General features: G+C 37.3%; 1 protein-coding gene across 1 annotated transcript in view; it reads left to right on the top strand.

Moving 5' to 3' along the window:
* The window catches only part of TMPRSS11E (transmembrane serine protease 11E), a 54,850-nt gene that overhangs the window by 18,331 nt on the left and 13,473 nt on the right, over positions 1–23,046 (top strand). Inside the window, exons 3-9 of the mRNA XM_033214536.1 lie at positions 3,502–3,623; positions 6,375–6,442; positions 8,998–9,161; positions 12,556–12,594; positions 14,043–14,220; positions 15,156–15,415; positions 16,620–16,762. Coding sequence (XP_033070427.1) covers positions 3,502–3,623; positions 6,375–6,442; positions 8,998–9,161; positions 12,556–12,594; positions 14,043–14,220; positions 15,156–15,415; positions 16,620–16,762 — 974 coding nt within the window. The remainder of the gene's footprint in view (positions 1–3,501; positions 3,624–6,374; positions 6,443–8,997; positions 9,162–12,555; positions 12,595–14,042; positions 14,221–15,155; positions 15,416–16,619; positions 16,763–23,046) is intronic.

Genomic DNA, 23,046 nt, shown 5'->3' with positions numbered 1-23,046 from the left:
TGCTTTCCAATAACGAGAAAGAGTACTCTTCAATCTGGTTATCTTCCTCTACTGTCCATGCAAGTGTAATCTCAATTTCCAAAGCAAGATGGATCATTTCTGGTTAGTTTAAAAAAATATTTAAAACAAAGATTTTTTTTTGGTAGAATTTGCATACAGGCAGGTCTTTAAATTTGGAGTGTCTGCATATTATTAATAGATTTTTCTGTAGCATACTTTTTTTTTTTTTTAGTTTTTGAAATGGAGTCTTGATCTGTTCTCAGGCTGTAGTGCAGTGGCTTGACCTTGGCTCACTGTAACCCCCGCCTCCTGGGTTCAAGTGATTTTTGTGCCCCAGCCTCCTGAGTGCCTGAGATTACAGGCGTGTGCCACCACACCCAGCTAACTTTTTCTATTTTTAGCAGAGACAGGGTATCATCATGTTCATCAGGCTGGTCTTGAACTTCTGACCTCAAACGATCTGCCTGCTTTGGCCTCCCAAAGTGTTGGGATTACAGGCGTAAGCCACTGTGCCAGGCCTGGAGCATACTTTAAATACAAATGAATTGCTGAAATAACTTTATAGTTCTACAATTCTGCTGAGTATACTGAGTCCCACTTTGTTGTAAGCATCATTATTTGTCCCCATGGATGCCTAGGACTGTTTTACACACTTTTGTGTGTCTAGAATTTATCAGAGTCTTGACACATGTTAGGTGGATTACATACTGAGTGATAATATCAAATGAATTGTACCTATGATATGTTCCTGGGCCATACGTTGGCTTGTCTGACTTCACAAGGAATTCCTAGTAATACTAGGGGCTAATCACCTCAGTGAGAGAAAATGTCCCTTACTACTTCTCATTTGCCTCTTCCCAAGCCAAGTTTTATAAGATTCATCAATCTTACTCATATGTACACAGTGAAAACTTGGCAAGAATTTTTTCAGTAACCTGTTTCTGAATCCTGTTGTTTGGATGATCAATTGAGTAATATTGAACACACAGCTTCCACTGCCCACACAGTACACCTGAATAAACAGTGATTGTTGTGATGTGTGTTACTGTCTTCTGTTTGTGACCTGCTTTCTGTTTTGGGGTATAAACTAACAGAATGGTTTCAGCAGATGAACATTTAGAAGCTGACATGCCAAAATAACCAAACCAAACCAAAAAAATCTGTTACAGAAATAGACAGATACAGATAAAGGTAATCATATTTGGAAAAACATCATATTGGTTCTTATTTCATAAAGCCCAGGACAACATACAATTCTGTATACAGTTCGTGTCTGGGGCCTTTGGTCGTGCATTTCTGCCCCTGTGTGATTTGGATGTCAGAAGATGAATCTGTTATAAGCAACACCATTGCAGATTATAGAATCACAAACCTGCTAGAAAGATACTCGTGTTTATCCTTATTTTTAACTTTTCTGTTAATATTCCTAACATGTTGTAGTAACTACTCATACCATATATTTATGGCAGCTGGTAATACATTTTAACAGTGGCATGCTTTAGTCTACAGAGTAAAGTGAAATATTGAGCACAGATAATAAGTTGTTAACTTGGTTAAACCATATGCAATTGCCGATATTTGACTATTTTTGACCTGTACCAATGACAATTTTAAATCATTCAATCTAATAAGTCAAAAAAACTACATTTAAGGATATAGTGGGGTCTGTTACCATTCTGTCTAGAACCTTGCTATTTAACATATGGTTAGCTACCAGAAGCATCAACATCACTTGGGAGCTTGTTAGAAATGCAAAAGCTTGAGTCTAACTTTAGACCTCATGTACCAGAATCTGCATTTTAACACGCTCCCTAGGCGGTTCACTTTTACATTAAAATTTGAAGCAGAATTCTAGAAGAATGGATATAATTCCACATAAAGTTATAGCTAACTATGAGGCAGATGTTTACAAATACAAATGTAATAGAACAGTAGTTTACAGAGATAGTTATGAGTTATGTCCCAGTATTTCAATACATTTGAAACCTTACTTGAAGTTAGGTTTGAACCTTCCATTCAGAGAAAGGGAGGTGAGGAAGGATGGAGAAAGAGTAAAACCTCCCAAGTCCTTCTCTTAGGTCTCTAGTACTCTGGCGACTCAACTTTCAGTGTCTTCTGCCTGCCATTCATCTCTTTTATTCATCACCAACCCCTCCCCAGCCCTTGTCAGAGTCTGATAGTGCTTCTCTCTCTGTCCCATCAAATCCTCTGGATGGCCAGGGTGTTTTTTTGAAATATGCTAGTAGTTTTTTGAACAACTTTTATACAACAAAAGACTTGTCCTGTAGCTTCAGTAAGTGTTTTTTTTTTTTCTCTCTCTCTCTCTCTAAGAAGCAGCTTGTGAAATAAGTCTGTACTCTGGAAGTTAGTCTTGGCTATGCCCTGCTGGGCTTGGGCAAGTTATTTACATTTCCAAGACTGTAGTCTGTTAAATGTGGATAATATTGCCTTTTTGTGGAGTTATTGTAAATTAAATGAGATATGTGACTGTACCAGGGACATTGGTGTTCAGTGTGAGTTTCCTTTTCTTCTGCGGTTTAAGTGAAGAGGGAAAGAATAGGAAGGAAGAGAGAGGAGGAGAGAGACTGTGACTGGATGAGCCACACTCTGCTTTCCTATAGTAACTACACACAACTGTCTTGATCACCTGTGTATTTCTAATGCTTGACACAGTGTCTCTCGCTGAAAAGTGGCTGGCATTAATATTTGTTGAATGAATACATTAATTTTCTGAGGGCTGTGTGCTTGCTTCATGCACTGGAGGGTAGAGGAAAAGTTATGTGACATTAACTTTTCAGCAGGTCAAAAATGTGGGTTGCTTAAATTGGATGCAGAAGGTAGAGACAGTGGCTAAGGAGCAGACAAGCCAACCCCTGTGGTTAGTGGGAAAAACATACATGCAGTGACAAGGGAGCCGGGTGAAACTAAATAGTGTCCCTGGAAGATTATGCCAGGTGGCAACTTTAGCTCCCTAAACTTCTATTTACTGAATCCCTTGCATTTTAATTCCCAACCTCATCTTCCTTTTCAGCCAAAATAAATTTTCTCAAACTAGAGTTCTTGTGGACAGAATTGATGTATAGTTGATGGAAGGGAAAAGAAAATCTACATTTGGAATATACAAATACAGTGACCCTTGGGAGGCTTCTGAATCCATCCCTGTTTGTATGCTCAGATGGCATGACTTGCTCTCTCTTGTGGCTTACTGAGGAATGAATAACACATGAATAATTAGCCCACTCTTCCGATGAGCTACTTGGACAGTACTCCAGGAACACCAGGCATTTCTTACAGCTTTTATACTCTAAATCACATGATGATAAATGTTGTTTTTTATCCTGAGATAACTATGAGGCCTGGGGCAGGATGATGATGATGATGATCTGTGCTAAGAGCATTCCTTCCTGTTTCAGTCTTCTAGCAACAACCAAGTGGGGAAATAATGATGCTTTACACCCATCTGATAAAAATTAAGATAGGGTTTTGCTTCTTTCCTTGTAGATCAAAGGAAGACCTACAATTACTATAGCACATTGTCATTTACAACTGACAAACTATATGCTGAGTTTGGCAGAGAGGCTTCTAACAATTTTACGGAAATGAGCCAGAGACTTGAATCAATGGTAAGCAATTTGTCATCCACTTGTAGTGCATTTGCTGTCAATTTTTACCATATTTTTAGCATCCTAGCTTCTAGAAGATCCATTGAACTAACAGATCCCTGTGTATTTGCAAAATGAAAAGAGGCCCTAACCCAAGGAATATAAAACAAAACAGACAATACATCACTTAGCTCAATATCACTCTCAGGGCTGAACCAAAGAAACTTTAGCCATTCAGTCAGGTCCTTCTTACTTACTTTTCCTTAGCTAGTGCTATACTGTTGATCAGCAGAGTCCAGAGATTCTGGAAATGTAAGTGTGGCCTAAAATATATTTGCTGTATCCTACACTTCCTAAAAAAAGAGACCCTGAGCAGAAGATTGCCAAGACTGAAACTCTTTAGGCACATACCTAAAAAGTCTCTTAGTTTTTAAAAGTATCTAACCTTCAACCAGCTTTTGGTACAAAAATATGTAGTAAATCCACAGATATGCAACTCTACTCAGTTTTTAAAAATATTTAACCTTCAACTAGCTTTTAGTACGTAAATCCACAGATATGCAACTCTACCATTAATGCATCAATATTCATCTTGAGGGATCAATTAAATACTTAAGAAACTAGGCCGGGCGCGGTGGCTCAAGCCTGTAATCCCAGCACTTTGGGAGGCCGAGACGGGTGGATCACGAGGTCAGGAGATCGAGACCATCCTGGCTAACACGGTGAAACGCCGTCTCTACTAAAAAATATATGGCCGGGCGCGGTGGCTCAAGCCTGTAATCCCAGCACTTTGGGAGGCCGAGACGGGCGGATCACGAGGTCAGGAGATCGAGACCATCCTGGCGAATACTGTGAAACCCCGTCTCTACTAAAAAAAAAAATACAAAAAACTAGCCGGGCGAGGTGGCGGGCGTCTGTAGTCCAGCTACTCGGGAGGCTGAGGCAGGAGAATGGCGTGAACCCGGAGGCGGAGCTTGCAGTGAGCTGAGATCCGGCCACTGCACTCCAGCCCCGCGACAGAGCAAGACTCCGTCTCAAAAAAAAAAAAAAAAAAAAAAAAAAAATATATATATATATAAAATTAGCCGGGCGAGGTGGCGGGCGCCTGTAGTCCCAGCTACTCGGGAGGCTGAGGCAGGAGAATGGCGTGACCCGGGAGGCGGAGCTTGCAGTGAGCTGAGATCCAGCCACAGCACTCTAGCCTGGGCGACAGAGCGAGACTCCGTCTCAAAAAAAAAAAAAAAAAAGAAACTGGAAAAATTAGCAGCATGGGCCAAAAAACAAGGGCCTAAGTGGTAAATTCTTATCATTATCAGATTAATTAAATAATAATTTAACTTTTCCTGGCAGTCTGTGAGGTAATTCGTGGTATAATGTGATGCAAAGAACACTGAGCTAGGAGCTGGGAGGCACATGTAGCTTCAGTGGTACCTACTAGCTAATGATACATCACTTGACCTATCAATTTATAATTCTGGACAAAGTTCCTTATGTGAAAATAAAGGCATTAGATTAGATAATTTCCAAATTGTCTTCCAGTTCCAATAACCTGAACAAGAATGGAAGTGAGACCCTGAAACCGCCCAGTAGAAAACAGCCTGGGGATTTGGCCAGCTTGCTGAGACAGAGGTTGAATCCTGGTTACATTTGCCCTTGCAAACACCCAATCAGGGAAATATTTGATCAGGCTCTTCTCTAAGACTAAATACATTTGCAAAATGAAGAAAGTGAAATTGAACTAAAAAGGTCAAGAAGAGATAGCACTATTGCCCTTGTTCTTTGTGCCATTCAAGTGCATTTTATTTAAGTAAATAAAATCCAGACAGATTTAAATCTAAAGGAATATACATAGAACTCTTTAATGCCTTCAAAATTAATAATAGTTTTGAAGTTACTTGACAAAAATTAACCCTTAAATAAAAATTTTCTTGTGAATACTGTCATCCTATTCAGAGGTCTTGTGCTATTCAGCTTTGTCTCATAATTGCAAGAACTGTCCTTAGGTAAAACAATTTGGAATTAATAAAATGTAAGAAAGAATTAAAAGTCTCATTGCTTCTGTTAATCACCAGCATGTAGTAAGTGTTTACTTACTACATACTATATATCCACATACTGGAAACAAGAAGACCTTGAAGTGTTTCCTTGCGTAAACTCCTAATTAAAAAATTAAGTTGCCTAGAATTCTTATTTAGAATAATAACTAACATCTCTACAAAAACAGATTCTTTCACTTTAGTAGAGTAAAACTTAGGCTAAGCATCCCAGTTCACCTGGGTCTTTCTATAAGCATTTGGAGTGCCGAACTGGGTGTACATTACGCCAGGATACTTGACAACTTTGTCACTAGGTTTGGGAAGCATTTGACATGGACATGCACTCATTTCTATAATCCAGTTATTACGTGGCAGAATTATTTCATTTCCTTTTTCTATGGGCAGTAAAAGTCCTTATCTCCAGGTAAAATTGCTCACTCTTAATTTTCAAGAACCAGGATGCTCATTTTCTTTTGTCTCTTTCTGAGCATTAGTACAGCAGATGTCACTTCTGACCCCACTGCAGTCCCCTACTCCTATCATTCCTAAGACAGAGTTCAGTTGAAATCACTGAGAATACTGCAGTAGATTCCTCAAGCTTCCTCAAGTTCAGCTCACTGCGAAATGTCAATGCCTTTTGCACTGTTTTGTTTTTTTAATTTTCTAAAAAGCTTTGAATTAATTTGTGGAATTTCATAAAGTTCTTGCTGACATATTTTGAATATTTTTCAAACAGGTGAAAAATGCATTTTATAAATCTCCATTAAGGGAAGAATTTGTCAAGTCTCAGGTTATCAAGTTCAGGTATGTAAATCTGAATTGCGAACTTCTGAATTTAAAGTTGAAGCTGTTAATCTGCTCAGCAATAAATATGTTTTGAAGTGTTAAACGTATAATTCAATTCAACAAACATTTGACACTTGTTCTGTGTGAGTCATGGGTTACAAAGTCCCTTATTCATTTCTTAAATCCCAAAGTAAGCATTTGCAAGGTGATTGCTGGGGACAGAGGTATAATTGGTGCCTATGCTGTAAAACTGTTTTCTGAGAAACTTACTAAGTACAGATAGTACTATGTACAGATAGATCTAACACATATCCTTGGTTTAATGGCAAGTAGTGCCCATGTAAGACAGTGTAGTAGATCAGGTTTGTCTTTAGCTCTTCTTCCTCCTATTAGTCAATCTTGTTTACCTTCTTCTATTCCATCCCTCTATTCTCAAAATACATAGCTGAGAAGATCTCATCTGTCAACTAACCATTCATATATAGGTTTAGAACATAATATTAAGGAAAATATTATAAGAATTTTCAATACAATATTGCCATAATACAAATTATTTGTATTAAAAAATAGAATAATAACTATTTCCAAAATTATTCCAATGACAAAACTCTAAAAGTTTCCTGCCATTCTATTACTTAGCTGATATCTCTAAGGCATTACTTTGATCCCTCTGTTCTAAAAATTGTGTACTCTCTGGTGTTTGAGATAGTGCCCTTTCTTGAATCTGCAAACTACTTCTCTCAACTTTAAGTTTCACTTTCTCAGGGGGACCTCATTCACCCACATGGCCTCGTATTCTATTGAAATACAAATTTCTATCTCCAGTCTGAACTATGTTTTTGATTTCTATCACTATATACACATCCCCATGTGGAAATTCCACAGAAAATTCCCTAACTCAGGAAGAATCCAGTCACATAAATGAGAAACTTGAAAGTCATCAAATACTCCTTCCTTTCCTGGGCCCCTCATATTTTATGAATAACTAAGTACTACTAATTCTATTTTCCCAATAGCTTTGTAATTTGTTCACCTCTTTATTCCAGTAATCTTGCTACTGCTACTCATTATTCTGTCTTCTGTTACTGCAATCGTGAGAAGAGCAAGTGTATTGAAAAGATTAAGTCAATTTTGGAGATGTTGAATTTACATACTAAGGGACCATATGAACCTGAAAAATGAGTGTGACCTGGTAGAGGGAAATGGAACTGAGCAGAAGATAGAAATTTGCTCACGATCAACTCAAAAATTTGGAAGCATGGGCGTAAATTTCTCGGAAAAAGAATAATAAAAGGGAATGAAAAGGATGATGAAGAAAGCTTGAAGAACAATATTTAAGGTGATGGAAGGAATATGGGAGCCTTAGATATAGGGAAAGAGCAGGAAGATAGAAAAATCATGACAGAGGCACCACCGATGCAAAAGAAGAAGTTTCAAAGAGAGTGTGGTTGGCATTGACAAATAATCCTGACTGAGTAATATAAATACTGAAAAGAATCCACTGGCTTTGTCAACTAGGATACTTGGGTTGTTATTTATTTTCCTGTCTTGAAAATAATGTTACAATTAACATGTATATAGGTCTGTCCTTGCACAAATTCATGAGTGCATTTGAATATTTAATTTCTGGAAGTGGAAATGCTGTATCAGAGAAGACAGATATTCAAACTTATAATAGATAAAACTGCTATCCAAAAATAAGACTCTAATTTGTATTCCCACTTCCAGTTTATGAGAGTAGTAGTTGATGCAATATATAGTGAAGAGTTAGGTTCTTTCAGAAGTGACTATGAAAGTGAGTGGGTGAAGTAACTGGCAGGATGATTCCAAGGTAGTAATTCATACAAATGGTATTAAGACTAATTAATTCTCTGTGTTGAAAAGACAGTTACATGAAGTTAGTACAATTTGGTAAAGCATTCTGATATCTTAGGATTGGGAGTTGTTTAGGATAGCCTGAAGATTGTTTAGGGGAGGTAAGTAGACTAGAGATATAAGAATAAAACCTGAAATTCAAAACCACAGACACATTGTATTTGATAATTTTGAATGGTTTTTGAAAGGTGTGTTTTTATATTAATAACCATATACTTAACTAGACCTTTTGAAGGTAAGGGATACCATGAACAGACTAGCTCACTATATGAGAGACTGAATTTGTGGTTCTTCACATACTAAACAGTAGCAATATAGAAGGAAACATTTATGAATTTATTTTATGTGTGCATTTCATGTAAGCGATAAAGAAAAAAGCAGACTGAGATATTACCCTTCTTTCTTTTCTTTTCTTTCTCTCTCTCTCCCTCTCTCTCCTTCCTCCCTTCCCTTCCCTTTGCTTCCCCTTCCTTCCTTCCTTCCTTCCTTCTTCCTTCCTTCCTTCCTTCCTTCCTTCTTCCTTCCTTCCTCCTTCCTTCCTTCCTTCTTCCTTCCTTCCTTCCTCCTTCCTTCCTTCCTCCTTCCTTCCTTCCTCCTTCCTTCCTTCCTTTTCTTTCTTCCTCCCTCCCTCCCTTCCTGCCTTTCTTTCTTCCTTTATTTTTTTTCTTTCTTTCATTTTCTTCTTTTTTGGCCCACAGTCAACAGAAACATGGAGTGTTGGCTCATATGCTGTTGATTTGTAGATTTCACTCTACTGAGGATCCTGAAACTATAAATAAAATTGTTCAACGTGTTTTACATGAAAAGCTGCAAGATGCTGTAGGACCCCCTAAAGTAGATCCTCAGTCAGTTAATATTAAAAGTAAGTTAATTTCTCTTATTTTTCATTCATAGAACGGTTTCATGTTAGGTTTGATCTTGGCACTCATTAAAAAAATTTTTTTTTGATATCCTTTAATTGTGGGGTCTTGCCACCAACAGTATATTTCTTTGGAACTAAATTGGTCCTAATGAAGTATTTTAATTTTTAAAACTGCCCTAAACTTAGGCCTCCCATGCAAGCTTTTTATTAACTCCTGAGCAGTTTTCTTTATATTACACTTTATAGTTTGGCTATAGAATCCAATTATAAGTGAATAAAATGGCTTTGTATCTTCTTCTTTTTCTTGTTGCTTTCATTGTATGTTCTGAGGGTATGGCATATGGAAAGATTCATGTCATTTACACATTTGTTTTCAAACATCATTAATATGCCTTGCTATACTTTCTTCCCTTAAATTTTCACCAGTGAAACATTTATAATAAACTTATTTTTGGTATATTTACACCTATAAACGAAAAATTTAGGTAGATTTTTGTTGTTCTTGTTGTTATTGCTTGTAGGGCCACATGGGACAAAACAAGTGATGATAGGTCCTCACATTTAGAAAATAAGAAATATGAGATCCTCAGTGGAAATTAAGGTCTGGCTAAGGGCTGAGTCATATGTTACAGAACAATGCAGGTCTATAGAAATACTATGTGGGCACAAGTATAATGTTACATTTTCTAGAAGTTACATTAAAAACAAAAATAATCATGTAAAATTAATTTTCAATAATTTGTATATTCAACCCAATATGTCTAAAGTATATTCAACCCAATATGTCCAAAGTATTATCATTTAAACAAATAATGTAAAAATTATTCATCAAATATTTCACTTTTTTTGTAGTAAGGATCTGAAATCTAGTAATATTTTATATAGCTAGTACATTTCAATTTAGACTAGCCATACTGCAAGAGCTCATTGGCCACATGTGGCTAGTGGATACAGCAGTGGATATGGCAGCACCGGGAACTAGAGAATAGGGGACAAGTAGAGAGAATGAATACAAACTGCTAATATAAAATCTGATAGATCTAAGTAGATGCCTAAATTGATGGCCAGCCAACCCACTTGCTTAGGAAGGAGGTTTCAGTAGTCAGGGACAGATACATAATTTATGCACCCTAGCACAAAATGAAAATGCTAGATCTGTTTTCAAAAAGCAAGAAAAAAGTGCTGTTAAAAGTACAAAGATATAAGAGTTTTCTTTCTTCCCTGGTCTCTCTCTCAACTTTTCATGGTGTTTTCATTTGCTGATTATTGTCATTCTTAGAGAAAAAAAATTAAATTTGTTGATTACTAATATGAGTTTAATTGTTTATATTGTGCACTGTCAATTTAACTGCATATATAAGTACATTTAACTTGTATTTCAAATCATGGAAATTATGCAACTGTATTTCATAGCTTATACATACATGTTTTTTTTATTTTTATTTTTTATTTTTGCCATCAATGGCAATAGTACAAAAGGTTAATGGCCCTTCTTTTTTCTTTTTTTTTTTTTTTGAGACGGAGTCTGGCTCTGTCTCTCAGGCTGGAGTGCAGTGGCTGGATCTCAGCTCACTGCAAGCTCCGCCTCCCGGGTCTACGCCATTCTCCTGCCTCAGCCTCCCGAATAGCTGGGACTACAGACGCCCGCCACCTCGCCCGGCTAGTTTTTTGTATTTTTAGTAGAGACGGGGTTTCACCGTGTTAGCCAGGATGGTCTCGATCTCCTGACCTCGTGATCCGCCCGTCTCGACTCTTCTTATTTTCCTGGTTAGTATGAGCAAATTCTACCAACACTCTACCTTCAGCTTACTGAAGAGTGAGGAAGGACTAAAAGGAAAAGGAGATCTGGATTTCCCTATCTTTCTCTTTCTAAGTTGTAGTTTTCAGCAAAAGCTGTTGGCTAATACACAGAAGTAACAGAAGCAAGAAAGGATATGGTAGGCTCTGTTGTTCATCTGTGTTTATTAGAATGCTATTGTCTTTTCTCTGAGTTTTAAGCAAGTTTTGATTCAAACAGAAAACATGGCCTCCAAGGCATGTCAGTGCACCTCCACTTACTTAATGGAAGGAATAGCCCACTTACCTTGTACTTGCTTTGAGTCTTGCTGAACCTCTGTGCATTGTGGGTTCACTAGAATTCTGGTTTCATAGGGAATTGTGAATGATATATGCAAATGAGGTAGGAAGAAACCGTGGACACACTTATTGCACATATCTTGTCTGCCAATACTCTGATCTATTATCCTATTGAACCTCATTTTCAAAACACAAGTTACAAGATAAAATTATTAAGAATGTCAAGTGAGCAACAGCAGAGCATTGTACCAAGCACAAAGCCATTGTGAATATGAGACCCAGTACAGATGCGTAAGTCACACATGAAGCCAGCCTTGTCAGTACTGTCAGTACACAAAGCTTGAAATTTTTGTAGGAAGAGCTTTAGATAGAGAACAAGTTATTTGAAACAAAGAGATCAGAGGTGGTCCTTTTAATATTAACGGAGGCTAAATTGTAAATTCTTCCTTATTTTTGCCATTTTCCCCACAAGTAGCCAGAATAAATAAAGTCAGAAAGAAGGTTTGCTAGAATATAGATTTCCACTTCATTCATACTATTAAATACTAAAGAAAAAAACCCACTAATATTTTCGCATTTAGAGCATCCATCCTTCCGTGTACAAAGAATAGTTTTGGTCGTTAGAACTCTGCTGAGTCAGGAAGTTTGAGCTTAGAGTTTTATACATCTATTGGCTAGCTTAGTGTTTGCATAGGGTTTGAGATTGACTAGTGAGAAGTTAGCAAGCTAAGAAGTCATTGGCTGGAGCTAAATGACAATTCGAGGGCAGACTGTCTTTTCAAATTTGACTTCAAAAGGGGTAACATTGTTTTTAACTGTTAGTGAGTACACATTTACGGAGATGCTACTCAGGTGTGTTATACAAATGGGGCTATGCTTATGAGCTTAATGATATAATCTGAAATAATGGTTAATAAATGTATTATTACATTTAGAGAATCAATACTGTGGTTTAGAGCAGTGTTTCCCATGGAGGGGTTGTGGACTGCCTGCATCTTATTTACTGGTATAAAATCCAAATTCTTGGGCTTCAATACAAACTACTGAATTAGAGTTACTGGGAAAGGGAACAGGAGTTTACATTATAAATATGCTCCTTATGTGACTCTTACCCACATTAACGTTTAACACACCATTCACATTCTCTGCAATGTGATGATCATAGTTTGTCTATGGCAAACTATGTCGCTTTCTTTATAATCCAGAAATACTGTTTTATAATAAAATTAAGCAGCCTTTTAGTATTTAAAATACTCAGAGGCATAGTGTAATTCTGATGTGCTGACCCTATTCTATTTACGATTTCTATGTGTTTCAGAAATCAACAAGACAGAAACAGACAACTATCTGAACCATTGTAAGTTTAATATATTTATTAAAATAGCATTACCTGAAGGTAAAAAAGCTAACATTATAGGTCATTTAGGTTTACTTCATGTTGATATCATGGGACAGAACAGATAAAGTTTGATTAATATGTGTACAGTTCATGGTGCTTTATCATATCTCGGAGACACATTTTATTAGTAAAGAATAGCAAAATTGAGATAACTTTGGAGTGGATGTATGGGTGCCTGGGGCAGATGTGTAGTGGAAGTGAGTTGTATAGCTGTTAAAGAAGAGGCAAGAAATGTTTACTTATCAATGTTCTATCTGTAGATATCTATAAGATAAAACAAATCTATACGTTGTGTTTTTCAGCTAGAGGCAGAGACTTATTATCACTATATCCTAGATAAAATCTTCTTGATGTTATTAATCCTGTGTCATGGAAAGTGCAGGAAATTATGGAGTATATTTCAATAAAATTACTTTAGACACATAGATATTATCTTCACCTATATTTTAAAAGTGCTGACTCTAGGCCCAGCACTTTTCTTCTCCTGTAGCCAAGTACCCCACCATGATTTACAGTATACATTCAATAGTTATGGGGTTGTTGCACATTACATTTCTCTTAAAAAGTGGAAGAATATGTGCTGCTCACCAGCTCGTATAGTTGGTTAATTTCTAAAATTAACTAAATACAAAACCAAAAGATAATCTCATTACCTAAATAGCATATACTCTCGCCACCAATATTTATTGGGAACATACCATGTGCTAGCACTGTGTTAGACAACAGGGATACAGTATGGATAAGATATAATCTCTATCTAAAGCACCTCATACTCTAGTGGGACTAGATGCATGAGACTAATAAATGAACACATCATTCTTAAACAACATTTCTCAACCAAGGGAAATATTGTTGGCCAAGCTATCATGCCCCACCCACTGTGGCATTTTTGTCGTGAATATAGGGAGAGGGCTACTGGCATCTAGTATATATATGCCAAGATCTTGTGATGCACAGGGCAGCCCCCTACAACAAAGAATTAAACAGTTCAATATGTTAATGGTGCCAAGGTTGAGGAACCCTGTCATAAACAATGTCAATATGTATACATACACATAAGCACACACACAGAGGGTGTCTGTTATACACATAAGCACACACACAGAGTGTGTTTGTTACTATTATTATTTTGGAAGCACCAAGAAAGTAATAACTAATCCAGATTGGAGACAGGGTAGTTAGAGAAAGTATCCTAGAGAGGTAACAACTGCTTTAAATTTTACAAAATGAACAGGAGTTAGCTAAATAAAACATTACAGTTTACAGAAAGGTAAGAGCATGAGAAAATATTTGATACTATTGGAGCACAAAGTAGAAGAAATTTGGAACATAGTAACACAATTTGATGCTTAAAACAACTGCTAATTAATGCACCCACCAATGCACCCACCCTCTCTCTTTTGCAGGCTGCGGCACACAAAAAAGTAAATCTCTAGGTCAGAGTCTCAGGATTGTTGGTGGAACAGAAGTAGAAGAGGGTGAATGGCCCTGGCAAGCTAGCCTGCAGTGGGATGGGAGCCATCGCTGTGGAGCAACCTTAATTAATGCCACATGGCTTGTGAGTGCTGCTCACTGTTTTACAACGTAAGTCTCGAACTTTGAGGATGTTTGGGAGTGAACAAAGTGCACTGGGTTTTGGCAAGAAAATATCTCATGAATTTTGGGAGATTTGAGTTTATCATAAATTAAAAATAATGTATATATCACAAAAGAGTAGAATATTTGTAAACATTAGTAAGAGGTTTTAAAGTCTGGAAATGGAAATGGAGTCAAAGTATATGTAAATAAATAATCTTTTGATAAATACACAATCATTTCTCAAAGAAAGCAGGAATTTTAAAGTCATTTTTGAACTTTGAATTTGCTGTCAAACAGGGGTGCTCTATCTCTCTGCTGAGTATCTCAATCAGAGATGAAGTCTGGATAGGTTGTAGGTTTGATCCTAAGGTGGAAATTTCACATGGTAAGAAAAAGAATTAAATATGAAGAATTATATAATAAAGATGTGAAGAATTTGGAAGTAGCAAGTTGTACAAACGAATAGATTGACTTATTATATTGCAAGAAATGGAGGACCCTTCAATCTATTGTCAAAATGTCTATAGTATATAAAATAGTAATACTTTGTTAAATTATTGTGTGGACTTTTTGGTTTTCAGAGAAATGTATATATTTCTGGGTGGGGTACATGAGGCACATAGAATATATTAATTTTTCTTATTCTGTACAGGGTACTTTCCATAGGTCCCTTGGAGACATTAATATTCAGAAATATCAAAAAACCCTAGCATTTGGAGTGGATGACTTGGCATATGGAGTGGCATGTATATTATAGGAAATGGTGGCTTTTTTCACCTGGTCAGACCCCTGAGTCTTATTCTCAAATTGGAAAGAGTTCTGTACATCAAAACTATAAAAAGAAAAAGAAAATCTACACCAGTAGACTGAATTATTCAATATAAATTATTAGACTGGTAGCATGGCAAAAATAAATTTATTCTTCATTTTCTTCTCCCCAGATATAAGAACCCTGCCAGATGGACTGCTTCCTTTGGAGTAACAATAACACCTTCAAAAATGAAACATGGTCTCCGGAGAATAATTGTCCATGAAAAATACAAATACCCATCACATGACTATGATATTTCACTTGCAGAGCTTTCTAGCCCTGTTCCCTACACAAATGCAGTACATAGAGTTTGTCTCCCTGATGCATCCTATGAGTTTCACCCAGGTGATGTGATGTTTGTGACAGGATTTGGAGCACTGAAAAATGATGGTGAGCATCTGAAGAGAAACTTAAATCAAAGTTAAATTGGTATTTTATGGCATTTAAAGAATAAAATGCCATTATGCCAAAATATGTTAATTGTGTGGTCATATGACCTGAACCAAGTCAGGCCCTAAAAGTGAAGTAAATAACTTGGAAGACACACAAATTCCTTCCTGCCTAAGTTAATATCAAGTAAATTGCTACTACTATATGCTACCGTCATAGTACTGCTAAGATGCCTGAAAAAGCAAATATGTCTCCTAGCCATGAACTTTTCTTTAGAGAATTAACCACTTTAGAGATTAGCAATCAATAATATACCCAATTCTGAAGATTGGAGAATCATAAAGCCACCATTGTCCCCTACTGAAATTTCCTCCTAATCTTAACAATGGAGTGGACATTATTTAGATAACTTGTGGTTCTTTCCCAGGCACCCAACATTTTACTGAAAATAGTTAGGAACAAGTTATCTTCCCAAATATTACTGTTCTAAACATGTGTATCATGTGTATTCTAAGATTCTGTATCACTATCTTTTTTTTTTTTTTGAGACAGAGTCTCATTGTTGTCGTCCAGGCTGAAGTGCAATGGTGTGATCTTGGCTCACTGCAACTTCCGCCTCCCACGTTCAAGCGATTCTTCTGCCTCAGTCTCCTGAATGGTTGGGACTACAGGCGCCCAGCTAATTTTTGTATTTTTAGTAGAGACAGGGTTTCACCATGTTGGCCAGGCTGGTCTCAAACTTTTGAGCTCAGGTGATCCGCCCTCCTCGGCCTCCGAAAGTGCTGGGATTACAGGCATAAGCCACCCCTCCTGGTACTCCCCTTTTTTTTGGGACGGGGTTTCTCTCTGTCCCCCAGGCTGGGGTTCAGTGGTGCGATCTTGGCTCACGGCAACCTCTGCTTCTCAGGTTCAAGAGATTCATCTGCTCAGCCTCCTGAGTAGCTGGGATTACAGGTGCACGCCACCACACCCCAACTGATTTTTGTATTTTTAGTAGAGATGGGATTTCACCACGTTGGCCAGGCTGGTCTCGAACTCCTGGCCTCAAGCGATCCTCCAACCTTGACCTCTCAAAGTGCTGGGATTACTGGTGTTAGTCACCGTGCCCGGCCTGTATCACCATCTTGTTTTTAATCATGAAACATTTTCTTCTGGTTTATAAAATATATGTATGTCTACAAAGCCTTTTTTTTTCTTCTTTTAGGTAGCAGTCAAAATCATCTTCGACAAGCACAGGTGACTCTCATAGACACTACAACTTGCAATGAACCTCAAGCTTACAATGGCGCCATAACTCCTAGAATGTTATGTGCTGGCTCCTTAAAAGGAAAAAGAGATGCATGCCAGGTAAACAGTTTTGCCCATTAGTATGTTGCATAGTTTTTTGTTTACTTTTCTTTGAAATAATTACATATTTACAGGAAATTGCAAAGATAGTACAGAGGAGTCACAACGTCTCACCCAGTTTTCTTCAATGATTACATCTCACGTAACTATAGTTCAATATAAGATCTGCGAAACTGACAGTGGTACAAAGTATGTGTCTAATTCTATGGCATTTTATCACATCTGTAGATTTGTGTAACCACCACTACAGTTAAGATGAAAAACTATTCTATCACCACAAAGATCTACCTCTTTCCCTCCTCCTACTATCCCTAACATCTGGCAAACACTAATTTATTCTCCATCTCTATAATTTTTCAATTTTCAAACTGTTATATAAATAGAGTAACGGTAGCTTTTTAAACAGAATTTAATTTTGGATCATCTATTGGTACTTTTGGCTTTTTTTTGTAGAAAAATTTTAGTGGTTCCTCTAAGTTTTATATATATATATAATGTGTTTTTTTTTTTTTTTTTTTTTTTTGAGACGGAGTCTTGCTCTTTCGCCCGGGCTGGAGTGCAGTGGCCGGATCTCAGCTCACTGCAAGCTCCGCCTCCCGGGTTTTACGCCATTCTCCTGCCTCAGCCTCCGGAGTAGCTGGGACTACAGGCGCCACCTCGCCCGGCTAGTTTTTTGTATTTTTAGTAGAGACGGGGTTTCACCGTGTTAGCCAGGATGGTCTCGATTTCCTGACCTCGTGATCCGCCCGTCTCGGCCTCCCAAAGTGCTAGGATTACAGGCTTGAGCCACCGCGCCCGGCTAAATGTGTATTTATTTATTATATATTTATTATTTATTGCATATGTGTATTAATTTATTATATAAATACATATATAAATATGTGTTTATATATACATACATAACTTATCACTGTCTACGTGTATTGAAAATTTACTAGTTTTGGTGGAAGTGTAGAATAGAAAACTTACTTCCCCTTAAATCCCTTTGCTTTTCCCTTATTAATATTAAGCATTAATAAACATAAACATTAAATATTAATAAATATAAATATTAATATTTGCTTTGTATTTTGAGAACCACAGAAGACAATGTTTTGCTTCGACTGTCCAATGTGATTTAGAAAACATAAGAGGAAAAGGAAAGGCTATTTACCTGTAGATTTGTTCTTTCCTCTTTCCTGATTCCTTTTTTTTTTAAAAATCATTTCTGTTTTAGGAACTTCCTTTAGCCACTCTTTTAGTATAGGTATGCTGATGAAAAATTCTCTTAGATTGTCTTTGTCTCTAAAAGTCTTTATTTCTTCTTCATTACTGAAGCATAATTTGGCACTGACAGTTCTTTTCTTTCAGCATTGAAATCATTGCCTCTGTGATTTCTGCAAGGAATGCGCTGCTATTAGAATTATTTTCTTCCAATAGATGAAGTGTCATTTCTCTTTTTCTGTGTTCAAGAGTTTTTCTTTGTCTTTAGTTTTCAGAAGTTTGATTACGTATCTTGGCATGGATTTCTTTGGGCTTATCCTGTTTGAGGTTTGTTCGGCTTTTTGAATATGTAGATTTATATTCTTTGTCAAGTTTGATACATTTTCAGTCATTATTTCTTAAAATACTCTTTCAGTCCTACCTTCTTTCTTCTTTCCTTCTGAAACTCTAACCATAGCAATGTTTACTCTTTTATTATAGTCTCAGAGTTTCCTAAGCTTCTGTTTATTTTTTTTTTCCCACCCTAGTTTCTCTCTGTTGTTCAGATTGGGTAATTCCTATCAATTTATCTTCAAGTTTACTGATCCTTTTATCTGTGGTCTCTATGCTTATGTTAAGCCTGTTCAGTGAGTTTTGAATTTTGCTTATCATATTTTTTAGTTCCAGGGGTTTTCTTTGATTCTTCTTTTTATATTTACTATTTCTTTGTTGACACTTCCTATTTCTTTTCCTTTGTTTTAAACATGATGGTAATTGCTCATTGAGATGCATTTACGATGGCTGCTTTAAAATCTTTGTCAAATAATTTCAACATTTGTGTTATCTCAGTGTTGGTACCTGCTGATTGCCTTTTCTCATTCAAGTTAAAACTTTTTCTATTTCTTTGTATGATGACTTATATTCAGATATATCCTGGGCATCTAATTCTTATTTATTCTGTTCTGTTGTTGCTGTTGTTATATCATGCTTTTAAATTTATATTATTTTACTTAATTAATTACTTTATTTGTTTCTTCCAACTTTTATTTTAGGTTCAGAGGTTACATCTGCAGGATTGTTACATGGGTAAATTGTGTGTTGCTGGGGTTTGGTGTACAAATTATTTCATCATGCAGGTAGTAAGCATAATAATCAATAGGTAGTTTTTTGTTCTCACACTCCTCCCACCCTCAGCCCTCAAGTAAGCTCCAGAATGTATTGTTCCTCTCTTTGTGTCCATATGTACTCAGTGTTTAGCTCCCACTTATAAGTGAGAACATGAGGTATTTGGTTTTCTGTTCCTGAGTTCATTTGCCTAGTATAATGGCCTGTGGCTGCATCCATATTGCTGCAAAAACCATGGTTTCATTTAGCTTTCTGGCTCCATAGCATTCCATGGTGTATATTTACCACATTTTCTATGTCCAGTCCACTGTTGATGGACATCTAGGTTGATTCCATGACTATTGTGAAAATTGCTGCAAGTAACATATGCATGCATGTGTCTTTATGGCAGAATGATTTGTATTCCTTTGGGTATAATATACCCAGTAATGGGATTGCTGGGTCATATGGTAGTTCGGTCTTAATTTCCTTGAGAAATCTCAAAACTGCTTTCCACAGTGGCTGACCTAATTTACATTCCCACCAGCAGTGTATAAGCATCCCCTTTTCTCCACAACCTCAACAACATCTGCTGTTTTTTGACTTTTTAGTAATAGCCATTCTGACTGGTTTGAGATGATATCTTATTGTGGTTTTTCATTTCCCATTTCCCTCATTAGTGATGTCCATATGTTTGTTGGCTGCTTGTATGTCTTCTTTTGAGAAATGTCTGCTCCTGTCTGTATTAGGGTGTTCTTACACTGCTATAAAAAAATACCTGAGCCTGGCATGGTGGCTCATATCGGTAACCTCAGCACTTTGGGAGGTCAAGGGAGGTGGATCAGCAGAGCTCAGAAGTTCAAGACCAGCTTGGGCAACATAGTGAAATCCTGTCTCTGCTAGAAATATAAACATTAGCCAGTGTGGTGGTGTGCACCTGTAGTTCCAGCTACTTGGAAGTTGTAAGGCAGGAGGATTGCTTGAACCCAGGACATTGAGGCTGCAGTGCACCTACTGCACTCCAGCTTGGGTGAAAGAGCAAATCCCTGTCTCCAAAAACAAATAAACAAACCAAGCAAACAAAAAGCCAGTATTAGATAATGTATAAAGAAAAAAGGTTAATTGGCTCACGATTCTGCTGGCTTTATGGGCAGCGTGGTGCTTACAATGATGGCAGAAGGTGAAGTGTGAAATGGGAGGGAGCAGGTACATCACATGGTGAAATCAGGAGCAAGAGGGATAGAGTGGTAGGACAGGTGCCATACACTTTCAAGCAATCAGATCTCACAAGAGCTCACTCACTATTGCAAAGATAGCTCCAAGCCATGAGTGATCGGCTCTCCTGACCGGCTCCCATGACCTGAACACCTCCCACCAGGTGCTACCTTCAGCATTGGGGATGACAACACAACATGAGATTTGGATGGGGACAAATATCCAAATTATATCATTCTGCTCCTGGCCGCTCCCAAATCTCATGTCTTCTCACATTGCAAAATACAACTATGCCTTCCTAACAGTCCTCCAAAGTCTTAACTAATTTCAGCTTTAACTCAAAAGTTCAAAGTTGGCCAGATGCAGTGGCTCACACCTATAATCCCAGCATTTGGAAGATCAAGGTGGGTGGATTTCTTGAGCCCAGGAGTTTGAGACCAGTCTGGGTAATGCGGCAAAACTGCATCTCTACAAAAAATTTTAAAAAATTAGCTAGGCTTTGTGGCATATGCCTATAGTTCCAACTATTTGGGAGGTTGAGTTGGGAAGATTGAGCTTGGGAGGTTGAGGTTGCAGTGAGCCATGATTGCACCACTGCACTCCAGTCTGTGTGACATCTCAGGAAAAAAAAAAAAAAGTCTGAAGTCCTTAGTCTCATTTGAGATAAGACTTTCCACTTCATCAACCTGGATTTCACTGTCGATATAACTATCAGCATTTTGGTCACAACCATTTAACCAGTCTCTAAGAAATTTCAGACTTGATCTTATCTTTCTGTCTTCTGAGCCTTCCAAATTCTTGCATCCTTTACCTGTTACCCAGTTGCCAAGTCGCTTGCACATTTTCTGATATCTTTATAGCAATGCCCCACTCATAGTTACCAATTTTCTGTGTTAGGCTGTTCTTGCATCGCTATTAAGAAATATCTGAGGCTGGGTAATTTATTAGAAAAGACGTTTACTTGGCTCATGACTTTTCAGACTTTATAGTAAGTATGATGCCAGCATTAACTTGGCTCCTAGGGAGGCATCAGGAAGTTTATAATCATGGTGGGAGGTCAAAGGGGAGGAGGAACATCATGTGGTGAAAGCAGGAGCAAGAGAGAGAGTGGAAGGAGGTGCCACATGCTTTTAAACAACCAGATAGTGACAGCTCACTCGCTATTGCAAAGACAACACTACACCATCAGGGATCCGTTACCCAAACAACTCTCACCAGCCTCACCTCCAGCAATGGAGATTAAACTTCAACATGAGATTTGAGAGGGGACAAATATTCAAACTATATCTATGTTATTTTTCCCCATTTTTAAATGGAGTTGTTTGTTTTTTGCTTGTTGATTTGTTTAAGATTTCTTATAGATTCTTATAGATATTAGAACTGTCAGATGCATAGTTTGCAAATATTTTTTTCCTATTCTGTAGGTTGTCTATTTATTCTGTTAATAGTTTATTTTGCTGTGCAGAAGCTCTTTAGTTTAATTAGGTCCCAGTTGTCAATTTTTGTTTTAGTTGCAATTGCTTTTAGGGTCTTTGTTACAAAATCTTTGCTAAGACTGATGTCCAGAATGGTAGTTCCTAGGTTTTCTTCTAGAGTTTTTATAATGTGAGGTTTTACACTTAAGTATTTCAATCATCTCAAGTTGATTTTTGTATATGGTGAAAGAAACGGGTTCAGTTTTAATTTTCTGCCTATGGCTAGCCAGTTTTCCCCAGCATCATTCATTGAGTAGGGAGTCCTTTCCCCATTTATTGTTATTGTCATCTTTGTCAAAGGTGAGATGATTGTAGACATGCAGCTTTACTCCTGGCTTCTCTATTTGATTCCATTGGTCGATATGTCTATTTTTTGTACTAGCACCATGATCTTTTGGTTACTATAGCTTTGTGGTATAGTTTGAAGTCTGGTAGTGTGATGCCACCAGCTTTGTTTTTTTGTTTAGGATTGCTTTGGCTATTCAGGCTGTTTTTTGGCTCCATATAAATGTTACAATAGTTTTTACTAATTCTGTGAAAAATGACATTGGTAGTTGTGTAAGAATAACATTTAATCTCTAAATTTCTTTGAGCAGTGAGGCCATTTTAACAATACTGATTCTTTCTATTCATGAGCACAAACTGTTTTTCCATTTGTTTGTGCCAACTATGATTTCTTTCTTTCTTTCTTTTCTTCTCTTTTCTTTTTCTTTTTTTCTTGAGACAAGGTCTTACCCTGTTGACCAGGCTGGAGTGCAGTGCCACAATTGTAGTTCACTGCAACCTTGAACTCCTGGGCTTAAGCGATCCTCCCACCTGTCTCCTGAGTAGCTGGGACTATAGGCATGCACTACCGTACATGGCTAATTTTTTAGATTTTTGGTAGAGATGGAGTCTTGCCATGTTGCTCATGCTGGTCTTGAACTCCTGAGCTCAAGCAATCCTCCTGCCTCTGCCTCCTAAAGTGCTGGGATTATGGGCATCAGCCACTGTACCTGGCCTTCAACTACGATTTCTTTCAGCAGTGTTTTTAATTCTCATTGTAGAGGTCCTTCACCTTCCTAGTTAGCTGTATGTCTATGTATTTCATTCTTTTTGTGGCAATTGTGAATGGGATTGCACTCTTGATTTGGCTGTCAGCTAAGATGTTATTGTTGTATAGAAGTGCTCCTCATTTTAGTACATTGATTTTGTATTCAGAAACTTTACTGAAGTTGTTTATCAGTTCTAGGAGCCTTTGGGCAGAGGCTATGGAGTTTTCTGGGTATAGAATCCTGCCATTTGTGAAGAGAGACAGTTTGACTTCCT

This window comes from Trachypithecus francoisi, unplaced genomic scaffold, assembly GCF_009764315.1.
Source record: "Trachypithecus francoisi isolate TF-2019V2 unplaced genomic scaffold, Tfra_2.0 Lachesis_group1, whole genome shotgun sequence".
Taxonomy (NCBI): domain Eukaryota; kingdom Metazoa; phylum Chordata; class Mammalia; order Primates; family Cercopithecidae; genus Trachypithecus; species Trachypithecus francoisi.
This window is presented reverse-complemented; position numbering and strand designations above follow the sequence as displayed.